Below are 11,710 nucleotides of genomic sequence, written 5' to 3' on the forward strand. Positions count from 1 at the left end.
ATAATGGCGATGACAATGGACTACTACACCCGAGACAGAATCAGAATGATGGATTATCATCATCCACCACCACCTTTACTCCATCCAGTTCGACTTACAAGTCAGGGGAACCCGGAATAGAATCCAAAAAAAGCTCGGTATTTTTTCCCACGCTTGGACCCGTAGGAGCACCGGGCTTCCCTCGCCATTAAATAAGTGTCCATAAATCTCAGCTCAAATCCTAAAAACCTGAGTCTAATTCCAACACAACCCGACGGCAGGCGCAAGTTTTGTTGTCCGCGTCCAATTGCATGACTAGCGACATCCAGAGTCAAACTAAGATCCCTTAGCACCGTCCAGCTGCCACTGCGCGCATGCATCTGTCCAGCGGCCTGTCCGCAACATTCTCGCTGCGTTTCAGGCCCAGAATGGGTCTCGATGCATGACTATCTATCCATTTGCTTTCTTATTCAATAGTTGCCTCGCATCGTTCGGACCGTTGGGCGGGTCCTCGGGTCGAGATGCGATTTCAGATCTGTAGTACTTTATAGTAGGAGTAAATCGGCGAATGGCAGATGCACCCGCAACGCCTGCCACCTGCCACATTCCGCTGCCACGGATTTCAGGCACCGGCAGCATTTGCCTCCGAAATGGTTTGCGTTACTTTCGGCCCCGATTGCTGTTGCTGTTGCTGTTGCTGCTGTTGCTGCTGCTGCACATGGCTGCTGTTCCCACGGTGATGAGAAATGATCCCATCCTTCTTGGTTTCCTGGTTCGTTTGGACCCTATTTTGCTCCTCCAGCACTTCATCGATACTTTTGCCAGATGCCCTGGCTTCCTTGCGGACTGCGCGGTACCGAATCCGCCAGATGATATGGCTTGCATAGATTCCTGCCTCGAGGACGACCCTATTGATGCCACTCACCCGGGTCAGCCAGTCCACAACTTTGAACGTCGCTGAAAGCTCGTCAATGCGTCCCACTTACACGAGTATGTACATGATGCCTCCAAGTATATCGAATGATCCCTGGGCAGCTACAAATTATCGTCAGACCTCACATGATAATAAGAAGATCCCATGCCCGTGCAAGCGAACCTAGAGCGAATAGCGAGAAAAGTCCTCCCAGGGTATCAATGGACAAGAACACCCAATCTACGGACCATCAGCAATGCATCAATCCCGATAACACACAACTGAAAACTCACTGAACCCAATTACACGGCCATCTCTCTTCCACAACTCATAATACGGCGGCAAAAGCCCAGATGCTAGTAAAATTGCCGCAACAACACCAACCACCAGGTCCGGCCAGGTCACACCCTTATTATATGGTATCTGAACACCGAGAAAATTAGCCCACAATTCGAACCACAGGAAGTAAAGGAACAAACCCTCAAAGTAAGAACCAACAACGTCTCAATCCCACCGAACAACACCGCCGTAGCCACAACTAATGACGTTGTCTTGAGACATGTATAATTACTATCATCACGCACAAGAGACATTAACTTCCCCCCATTCAAACCCCCTCCTCTCGACAATAGCAACAACTAGAAATACATACTGATTATAGTATAATATCTGCCCCCAGCTCACCAGCGAAAAGAAGCCAAAAATCTGCGGCTGAATCTGAAGCGGTAAATTGACTTCCTGCGAGCACCCTTATCAGATCCCTCAAATCAATTCAGTGGGATCACCAAGAAACGTGCTACTCACTTGCAAGATCATATAAGCGCCCATTGGTACGGCACCTGTTCGATAAAGCAACAACTCATTGCGTCAACCTTCCATACCATGCATGCTATTGCAATCACGAAAGTACAAGAAAGAACAAGCAGGTCTCCGAAAACGCACAAGAAGCCCACAGAAGCATCATCAAAGGCGGAAACCCATCGGTTTTTTTCTGTCGCCAATTATACCAGATCTGGGGTATTAGCTGGATGCACCAGAGGACGGTGCCAATCGTGCCGAGGACATAGGAGGCGACTGTGATATTGCCGTCATCACTGTCGCTCCTAGCAGTAATAGGAGCCATAACACGGGGGGTGGTTGGGGACTGCGCAACGCATAACAAATAAAGACTGATATCGGTGTATGGTATGTGCAATCACGGAAGTATGGCGACTTCTAGGATATTGATATATATATATATATATACTATACAAAAAAAGTAAAAAATTCAAAGGCACGGGTGTCCTGCAGAATGGTTTATTTAAGAATCACCAACGTGGTTACCGCCTCTCTCTGCAGACTTATCAAGCAAAGCCTGAGCGAAATAAAGCTTGGACAAGTGTCCGGTGCAGTTCCGCCGTCAGTGCTGGGTAAAGACGTCCGATGGGCCTGACGGCGGAGGGGATGGAAAAGGGGCACATCATTGGACAAGGCGGGAGCAGATGGAGAAGCAAGAAGCACTGAAACTAGGACGAGACGGGTAAACCAGAGGAGAATTTGGGGAGAAAGTCTAGATGGGGACTGGGCTCGGGCGGAGTATCGGGAACGGGTGGATGAATCCCAAGGAACTCACACCATCTGGATGGGTCGCTCCACGATGCGGGAACTGCGAGACTGGACTTGGATGCAGCGTCGGCCTTTCTGACTCCTCATGTTGGCCCGCGGGGTAATCGACTTTTCGACACACGTGGTCGCGGAATGGGATCCGTCAGAAGAAGTTTACTTGATTCTAATATATATCTCGCTACCATTCCAATGCAGTAGGACTCATACGACCTGTCTAATCTGACTCGTGCGACGTATCGTTCATTCCCAGGAACAGTCAAGAGGTGAGAAGATAGCATAGCATTTGAACACGGACTCATTTCCAATAGTAACACGAAAGAGATATAACCGTCAAGGATGAGATGCTTCTGGACATGATCAAAACAGATCCGGAGGCCATACATAACATATCAGCAATACAAATTCCCGCTTAAGGAGTCGGGGAACACACACAATTCAAGTATGCCAACACGCACTATAAACGAAGAAAAATGCCTCTAGTGAACGACAAAACAAACCAAGAGAATACGCAGGGCCATCAAAACATAACATGACTTCGCAAACCAGAATCACGCCGAGTGATACTACTCGAAGGGTATCAAAAACTGATTTTTCTCTCGCAACAAAACGGCGAGAACCATGACAGACCAAAAAAGACAGAAGGAAGGAAAGGACGTGACACCGTGGGTTGCTCTGCATCGATCACAGCAAGATCAGGTAGTTGGATGGAGCAATACCTGTCTCTCCGGTGGCCTTCCTGGCCTGCCACCATCTACCGCTCACATCGGACACCTCCAAGATCTCATGCTTGGTGAAACTGATCTCATTGGCATCTTCAGGGTTGGCCTCATACGAATAGATCGCCTTCGCACGGTACGGATATTCCGTGGGCTGGGGGACTTCATCTGGTGCGCCATTGTTGGGCAGATTCGTAGCGGACGGGTTGCCGAAGCGGGGCTGCGAGGAGCTGCGGTGTTCGGAGCCGGGGGCTCCTCCGGGATAACCCGACACGGGCGAAGAGGTCTCGAAGCCGTTGAGTTGAGCGGACGTGTACATCTGCGGGGGCTGGCTGGATGTCGTCTCGGGTCGATTGCCGAATGCAGTTGACATAGGTCTGCCATTTCCGTACGAGCCAGCACCTTCCTTCTGGAGGGCAAATGAATCGATGAAGCCGCGATGCGAAGCCTGAGGGCTAGATCCGAAGTAGAAAATCCAAATGATCTGCATTAATGGTAAGTCACGTACTGCCTAGTGGGTATGTGTGTCGGAGCTGGTTATCACTTACAATAACCATAGCCAAAAGAATGAACCCAGCACCGGCAGCCTGCGATGCGGCGCTGTTTGCATAGACTAACGTGTTGATGGAGATTGTTGTGATAACAAGACCAGCGGAAAGATACCCCACGATCTGCCATAAATCAGTACGAAGGGTTGTCAAAAGATTGATTCAGGAGGGATGGTAACATACCGCTATGTTATAGACGGCACCAGTATCGGTGCCGAAGACAAGCGCCATGCCGACAATGCAGCAAAATGAGTAAGCAACAGCCCACCATGAATAGGTGGGATATCCGCCATGTACGCCAGTGACAATGGAGGAGATAAATGCGATCAACCAAGCCAACTAAACGAAGAAAAGGTGATTAGCAGCGGATCCTAACCACCGCACGAGGACGAATTGAAGACATACAATGGAGATGGACGTGCTTGCGAGCGCAAAGGGGTCGCCCAGAATATTGCTGGCTCTGAAGCGCGCCATTTTTCGTGGAGGCTCAGGGTAGGTATATGGCTTCTGGAAGGAGGGGGAACGCGAAGAGTAAGCCACCATGAATGTGGTTCGAACGAGATCGCGAAATGTTATATGGAAGCGTCCGCGATGGGAGGATGCTGTTCAGGACGCGATGCGACGATGACTTCCAAGGTCCCGGTGGAGTATACGGATGGTAGCAGAGAAGGCCCTTCTGTGCTTTTAATTCTCGAGTCGATGACGATGTATTGGCGGATGTGATCTGAGAATTGGAAACCCGTCGAGTGTGGCAATGAGCGTGAGATCCGGCCAAGGTAGAAGAAGGTGTCCGACTACAGAGCAATTAGCCAGGTGCTCAGGTGGGCGAACGTGTAAGATCAAGGAACATGCAAGTCGATCGACGGCGCACGGAGGACATCGTGAGGAACGACAACAACGCGACCCCAAGGAGCCTCATGCAGGGAATAGGACAGAAAGGTAAAGCGATGGGTGCGACCAAATTTCGAAATAAGATTTAGAGTAACAGGAACAAGGATCGACGCATCACATACTTCTGAGACAGACAGGTTAAAATGAATGTGGAATGGTTGAGGGCTGGCGAAAGGGGAGGTAGAGCAGCAGTGGCACCGATCGTCTCAAACCGGCGGAGCAATCGAAGGAGGGATCGAGGAACAAGTGCTCGGAGAGGTTGGCTAATTTGGTGTTCGGACAAGCCCACGGAATGCCCCTTGCAGAGACACGAAGAGAAACAGCAGCACCAGGCTGGAGAAGGACGAATAATGATGAAACGTTAGTGTCGAAAAGAGGCGGATGGAAAGAGTGAGGAAATGAATCAGAAGAAGCGGGAGACGGAGGAGAAAAAGAGGGGAAAGGAGGGAAAGAAACGAAAGGAGAGATGGAGTGATAGTAGAGAAGATGGGGGAAGGAGGGGGTGAACGAGTGAAATGAGTGGGAAAAGGAAGGAAAAAGTCGATGGGGTAGACAAGCCGACCGGATAGAGGAGAAGGAAGATGAGAGAAAGAGAGGAATGGGAACGGCTGGAGATGGAGAGAAAGGCGAAGCCCAGAACTGGAGCCGTGAGCGAGGCCTACTTAGTTCCAGGTTCGAGGCCGGGAAAAGGAGATGGATGGATGTGGATGGGAATGGGGACATTTGGGTGGAAGGGGAAAGGGAAAACAAATGGGATCGAGTTTCAGAGCGACGGTGCCTGGCCCGAGTGGCCCACGCGAACCACAGAAAGACACTGTCTTTTGGGGGGCCCCCCCTGGGTTTAGTGCGTGGCCTGCGACGTATGGCAGTTTGGCATCTAACTATCTAGTAGTACGATTATTCTGTCTACCTAGTCAGTACTCAGTACATAGATACTTAGCCTAACAGCTATCAAAGCGGGAACTAGGGTGCTTTCTCTGCCGTTACTATTCTTATAGTAACTAATAATAATGGGGTGTGATGAATTCTCTCCGCGTCGGACGTTGTTCCAGAGAAGGAGGGAAGAACCGGGCTGTGAAGGATGACTATTGTCCTGTAGGTAACGTTAACTAACTAATTAATTCATCTTACATACGGTCGCATTGTTACATTGGGTGAATACATTTAAATGAAAGGATACTTAAGCTCAGCTTTAGTACGTATGTCGTCCTCGTCCCTTTCAATTGGAATTTTGGAAAGCCTCCCACAGCCTCGACTTACAATAACCATGATTATTTTAATTGCACATGTGCACGTCAAATCATATAATTTCAATTCAATATATCATCCCGGCAGAAAATAAGACCAAAAGAAAATTGAGTTGATTCCACGGGCCTCCCATTTCCCCTCTCACTACCATTTCGGTTACTAGTGTCAGTGTCTCTTGCTTTTCCCCCGGGAGAAAATAATGAGATCGATGCATTTTCCTATGAAAACTGGGTCCGGCCTAACCCGCTTTGAGGCGGCACGACACGCAAACTCCGGCTATGATTGTTGTTTGATTAGTCGATTTCCCGGAGGGCCTCGTCGCCCCTCTTCTAGTGCCGGCGGTGGATTCTCTTCGTCCATTCTGGCCCCTGGAAAGGCTGAGGCTGAGTTGTGGCTCTCGTGGCGGCGTCAATGGCCTGTGGGTTTTCCACCGCATTGAGCAAGTTGGTTTGGTCGCTGAGACCTGGGAAATTACTACGTAGATAGTGAGTAGTCCAAATACATAGCCGAGATCCATTGGTAGCGATGTACTCCGTACAACATGGCTCAATGAGGAGAATTCCAACAGTCTTGTAGTAAGCAACCAACGGCTCCGTCTGGAAACCCTCTTCTAAGCCTTATATTGACTGCCACGATTCCATCCCCTCCTAATCATGTTGCTGCTGCTTACGCCCAGGTGATCCTGGAAATCGATAATAACAGTGCTTTTCCAATTCGGTAGATATCAGTTGGGTTATTTGGGATAACATGACTCGTATGGAACACAGGTTTAACTGCAACAATACTGGTTTAATTCAAGCATAGAATGCATTACTCACCACACAACTAGTTCTGTGGGAGTGGTGTCATCACCACAAATGCAAAGGTCCCGGGTTTGATGGTTGTTCTATCATCATCCACCACAAATCGTCTCACACTGCAAGGCTTAGACCTGCAGATACCCCTATCGGTCTGTTGCTGACCAGCCAGCCCATCACAACCACCTAGTGTACACACAGTATCCATACAGTAAGCAGGTGAGACAACTGGCTGTGCCCGACAGAGTAAGAATTACGAGTAGATAGATCCATGGTTCCGCCTATTATCAATATGGCAGTGATTTTACCTCGTATCACACACACCTGATCACGAGTTCTTTTCCTTGTGCGCTCTCCCTTCTCTGTCCAAGCATTACTCAATATATACATGGAGGAGTTTCAAGTAGGGCCAAACAAAGGATATTTCACACGGGCTCTTCTTCGCATCACAATCACAATCACAACGCCTGTTCATGCTTCTCATGCAAGGGTCGACATCACGAGAAAAACAAAAGTACCCGGTCGGGACTCTTCCCCGTGGGTCTTCGTCTCCAATATGTACAATGTATGTACTCCGTAAGGTAAGGTGACTTGTGTCCTCGAAATGAGCAGGTACCTTTACTTTCAGCAGGTATTGTAAATACCCCACTAGCTATGGAGTACACACGGATCACTGCGACCAGATAGGTATGCCCATTCTTCCCTTCGGGTTCCGGCGTGGTCGATCAGTTCTGCCGGGAGTCCAGATCCTCTCCGTGCGTCGGTATACTGCAACCCGGCTGCCGCTCTTTGTTCGATCCCGAAGGGAGCAAGACCAAAGGCCGGTCGGTCTGTTTCATATCCAGCCAAAAGAAAGAAAAGAAAGGACTGATGATTTTCAACGACCTTTTCGTCCACTAAGTAATCATTGCCACACAAGACTATGTCTCTCAATGGATGAAGGGCCCGTTCGTCTACATAGAAGAAAAGATTACTTACTACACCCCATTCTCACCTGCAACGTCCACCTTTAATCATGACCAGAACAAACAAAGAGGTATCATATCATATCACAAGCCAAGCACGCTGAAAGGAAGAGGGATCCAAAAGAAAAAGCAACTGCCTCATCTTCACAGCTCCTTCGCTCGCCGCTCCCTCACCACTTCCTCCCGTTTGACCTCCCTTTCCACATCCTCAAGTCTTCCTTCCCATTCGGCCCAGCATTCACCGCCACTAACCAGCGCCACTTCATACCATCGCTGCAAGACTCGAGCAGACCGTACACGTAGCTCGGAGATTTGTTTGGCCTGGTCATCCTGAGTCTGCGCCAACTGGTCAAGTCGTGGTTGGAGCTGGATAAGCGACGCCGAAGTCTCGGCATTCGGGATGGGGAGGTCATTCAATGAAGTAAGTCGAGACGCGGTTTCGGGGAATGCGGAAGCGTAGGATAAGACAATCGAGGCGAGATTTTGCGTCGATAGACTTTCAGGGAGTGATTTGGAAGGTGTTTGGCGGAAGAGGTCGGGGAAGCGGTCGTCTGGACGAAAACAGTTTAGCTATTGATCAACCCGTACATTAAGAAGGTCAGCATACGAAGACTGAGAACGTCCCGGACGGCGGGGATGTTTCTGCTCAGCTTTTCCAGGTCCCTCTCTAGGCGAAGAAGACGGCGCGAGACGCTGTCGTCCAGAGATGCGGGCTTTGCGGGCGGCGTGGGATTGCCAGTCCAGTTTGCATCGCCGGTCAAGAGGTATGTGAGGCGCCGGAGACGGGTCTCGAGGAGCTCAATGGTGGCACCAGCGACCGCGTCGTTTTCGAGGGTCATTGTGTAGGTTGCTGGAGGGGTTTCCCTGTTCGGACAATGTTGCTTGAACCAACGGTTCTCGAATCGCGATGGTAAGGGGAGACGGCGGCGTCGGGATGGACAATGCAAACGTGACATACAACATTAACAAACGGCACGTGGGGAGCCATTATTTAGTCCCAAACAATGGTAAAACAGAACCCTGTTGATCCTAATCCGTCGCTCAGCCTTAAGTTGCTTCTCATTTGGAAAGAAATTCCAAGCGCTAAATTTTATTGTGCCAAGTTCTAGATTTAGATTGCGGGACGCCTAGGTATCTAGTCTAAATGACAGTAATTACGGATCAACTTGGGACTTCAGCCCTGGGTGTCATGTCGCCTTGTCGTCGACTTGGTCCCACATCGCGTCGGCATTCTGCGAAGGTTGCACAGGTCCAGCTGTGCTACTCCGGCTGAGCAGAGGGCGTCCACCTCTTTCCTCCATTTCCTGTCCCCGACCCAATCCCTCGTCAAATGATGGAACCTGGTAGTCAAACACATTCACATTTGGCGTCGCACGATCTTCCTGTTGGTTGAGCGGTTCCTGCTCATTCGTCAGCACATAATGTCTTGAGTTTCCGCTATGTCTCTTGAGGACTGACAGAAGCACTCAATGCACGGTTCTGGCGGCCAGATTGGGTCCTAGTACTATCTGCTTCCTGACATTCGGCCTCAAATGCTTGATTGTCCATATGCACAAATTTCTAAAAGTACTGCCGTTAGTTCCAACCGCTCTTGCCACCATTTAGTAGGCGCTGCCTCACCTGAAGTTGACTAGGAGCTGGTTCTTCCGGCACATTCATTGCATTGTTATTGGCGTAGACAAGCAAAACATTCTTTGATTCTTCGCGGGCCGCTCGAAGGACCTCAATTTCCCTGACCTTGCGTGCGGTGTACCCTATGACGTCGGAGTTGTGCAGAGCTGCGTCGCCTTCTGAGTTTGTCCCGGCCTGGCGATTCTTCGCATCGTCAGTCGAAAAGCTGATCCGCCACCATTGGTACTCATCCTCGGTTGAGGTGGCGCATCCATTAGTGGAGCCTTCAGACGCACGGCGCTTTAGGACATAAGTCACATGTGGCTCAGTACACACGCCCCGCAGTGTGTACTTATGATGTGGTAATTCGCCGGAAGAAGATGCTTCAGTAAGGATTTTAGAATAGCCCCGTAGGCTTTCCATAGCATCCTGCTTCTTAGTCTCCAGCTCTATTTCAGGGACTAGTTAGCGTTCAGTGGCAATCATACGGGTCTCCGGGATAATACCTTTGAGCTTGGCTTCTATTTTACAGGATATCGCTTTCAGCTCATCAGTCACCCTCTGTGCCTCTGTATTGGCTGACTCTGGAGTAAAAGCAGTCGTTTCATTGGACAAGCTCTTGGGGAGTGTCGAGGAGACGGCAGCAGCAGCCCTTTCCAGTGTCTCTCTAGAGGTCATTCCTTTGTGAACGGCTGATTTAGATGTTGAAAAGCGATTTATCAATCCCTCTAGTCTGAATATTTTCTCGTAGATCTGGAGCCTTTGCGCACGGAACTCCCGCGCGAGATCTCGGTTGGCTGCAAGATACCGATCAGGATAGAAAACTGCAGGGATCTTCACATCAACGGGTTTACTAGCGCCTTCCAGCTTGATTGTAAAGACCTCTGCGATGTGTTCTAGCCATACGTCGTCAAGATCTTCGCCCGGCCTATCGGACCACATGGTGTGATCGATAACATCATAAAGAGTCTGGCCATGTTCTTGCTCCACGAAGGAATCTAGGAGGAAGAACTCTTTATCCAATGGTGTGTCATAAATTGATAGAGGTCGCTTATATGCAGTTGACGAGAATATGGTCGCCAATTGATTGTCTGGGTCCGCCCGGACCGCAGCTTCTTGCCATGATTCCAAAAATCTAGCCGCGCTGCCTTCCGAGTCGTAACTGGACATGCTTTTAAGGTTAGCTAATGCATCGGCACTGCCAAAGGCGCGATCGGTGGTATCCAAAAATGCTGCCACTCGCTGCACTTCGTATATAATATCATCCCACTCAGTATCACCGTCCTGCGCGTCATCGATAGTGACAATCTTAGGAAGAGTTATGGATTGGCCGTTCCACCACTGTGAATCTTTTCCATAGTCCCCGAGAAGTCGATTCCTGAGCAGAAGAGCTTCTCTCGCCAGAGGGATCGAATGAAGGATTGTCAATAGTCCACCCAGGTACATGCCGTCATGGGATGGACGTATGAAAGCCGGTTCACCGCTCTTCCTCTTCCGATCAGCTGGGTCGGGGCTTATTATGATTTCACGAGAAGTAGAATTAAACAGCGTCATTGCCCAGGCACCTTCGTCATAATGATCACGAGTGGCTCGACCAAACTTCGCTTCATTCGTTGTGACACCTGTCTCTTGCTGCCCGAGATTCTGATTCAAAGACATAGCCATAGCCTGTTGTAGTTCCCGTTCCTCTTGCTCGGCCAAGGATAAGCCCTTGTTGGCGTCTGCTTAAAGCGGGGTTAGCCTAGCAGGAAATCAGGCAGCTCCTCAGTATGCCCTCACCATTAGCAGCCTGTGTTGGTACAGGGGCGCTATGCTGGTATTCAGCGCCAGATGCGTGTTCACTCGAGTTTAGGGTTGATGGCGGGCGTGAAGGAGCGGTGATGGAGGATCCGGGGGCCGGGTCGGCGTGTTCAATCTGGAACGCTTCAAGGCACATCTGTCAGTACCAAATCAAATTCAAGTCACTATAACGAAAGGAGACGATCATACCAGGACCAGCGGGATCATTTTGGTATCCAATGTTCTATATCGTCACATGTTTGACAATCAGTCGCTGCTCCCAACAAACCGTGCGCAGTTTCAGGACGTCACCTGCGTCTGAGGGCCCGTGGGGTCTTCAAAGTAGGCATTAATGGCTTGGTTCGAGTTTAAGTTATTCGCCTGCAGTTCGATCCAGTCAGTTGGACTGCGATGATCCTAAAGTGCATCCAAGCTCACCTTAAGAAAGCTTATTGCTTGTTCGCGTGTCGAGCTGGTGAAGCTCACGAAGTTCGCAATAGCTTCCTCCGTTGGTTCGGAGGCCATGTCGGAGCCTCCGCGTCTCAATCCCACTGGCTATATCAGGACGCCCTTGTAATATCCAAATAAAGTAGAAGCGCCCAACAAAAAAATCAAACAGACCAAGCGAGAGCGGCAACAGCACCAGTCACAGCGCGAA

At 49.8% G+C, this 11,710-nt stretch overlaps 4 protein-coding genes across 4 annotated transcripts; all 4 read right to left on the bottom strand.

The window, feature by feature from the left end:
- Nucleotides 1–601: 601 nt before the first annotated feature.
- On the bottom strand, nucleotides 602–2,015 carry An03g04680 (uncharacterized protein; the record flags this gene model as incomplete). The annotated part of the gene is made up of 6 exons (XM_059747092.1): nucleotides 602–936; nucleotides 966–1,014; nucleotides 1,172–1,315; nucleotides 1,372–1,443; nucleotides 1,697–1,731; nucleotides 1,835–2,015. 6 exons carry the CDS (start codon nucleotides 2,013–2,015, stop codon nucleotides 602–604), a joined length of 816 nt encoding a protein of 271 aa, XP_059600296.1.
- A 1,163-nt stretch (nucleotides 2,016–3,178) lies between these two features.
- Nucleotides 3,179–4,235, bottom strand: An03g04690 (uncharacterized protein; the record flags this gene model as incomplete). Its single annotated transcript, XM_001390313.3, has 4 exons — nucleotides 3,179–3,697; nucleotides 3,762–3,884; nucleotides 3,945–4,100; nucleotides 4,167–4,235. The coding sequence occupies 4 exons, from the start codon at nucleotides 4,233–4,235 to the stop codon at nucleotides 3,179–3,181; spliced, it is 867 nt and encodes a 288-aa protein (XP_001390350.3).
- A 1,994-nt stretch (nucleotides 4,236–6,229) lies between these two features.
- On the bottom strand, nucleotides 6,230–8,501 carry An03g04700 (uncharacterized protein; the record flags this gene model as incomplete). Its single annotated transcript, XM_059747093.1, has 10 exons — nucleotides 6,230–6,374; nucleotides 6,571–6,684; nucleotides 6,719–6,786; nucleotides 6,816–6,929; nucleotides 7,022–7,059; nucleotides 7,216–7,313; nucleotides 7,365–7,593; nucleotides 7,676–7,691; nucleotides 7,837–8,213; nucleotides 8,270–8,501. 10 exons carry the CDS (start codon nucleotides 8,499–8,501, stop codon nucleotides 6,230–6,232), a joined length of 1,431 nt encoding a protein of 476 aa, XP_059600297.1.
- A 598-nt stretch (nucleotides 8,502–9,099) lies between these two features.
- On the bottom strand, nucleotides 9,100–11,402 carry An03g04710 (uncharacterized protein; the record flags this gene model as incomplete). Its single annotated transcript, XM_059747094.1, has 6 exons — nucleotides 9,100–9,222; nucleotides 9,283–9,722; nucleotides 9,762–10,994; nucleotides 11,053–11,188; nucleotides 11,263–11,296; nucleotides 11,365–11,402. 6 exons carry the CDS (start codon nucleotides 11,400–11,402, stop codon nucleotides 9,100–9,102), a joined length of 2,004 nt encoding a protein of 667 aa, XP_059600298.1.
- Between the last annotated feature and the right edge of the window lie 308 nt (nucleotides 11,403–11,710).

The sequence above is a fragment of the Aspergillus niger genome (assembly GCF_000002855.4).
Source record: "Aspergillus niger supercontig An03".
In the NCBI taxonomy this organism is placed as follows: domain Eukaryota; kingdom Fungi; phylum Ascomycota; class Eurotiomycetes; order Eurotiales; family Aspergillaceae; genus Aspergillus; species Aspergillus niger.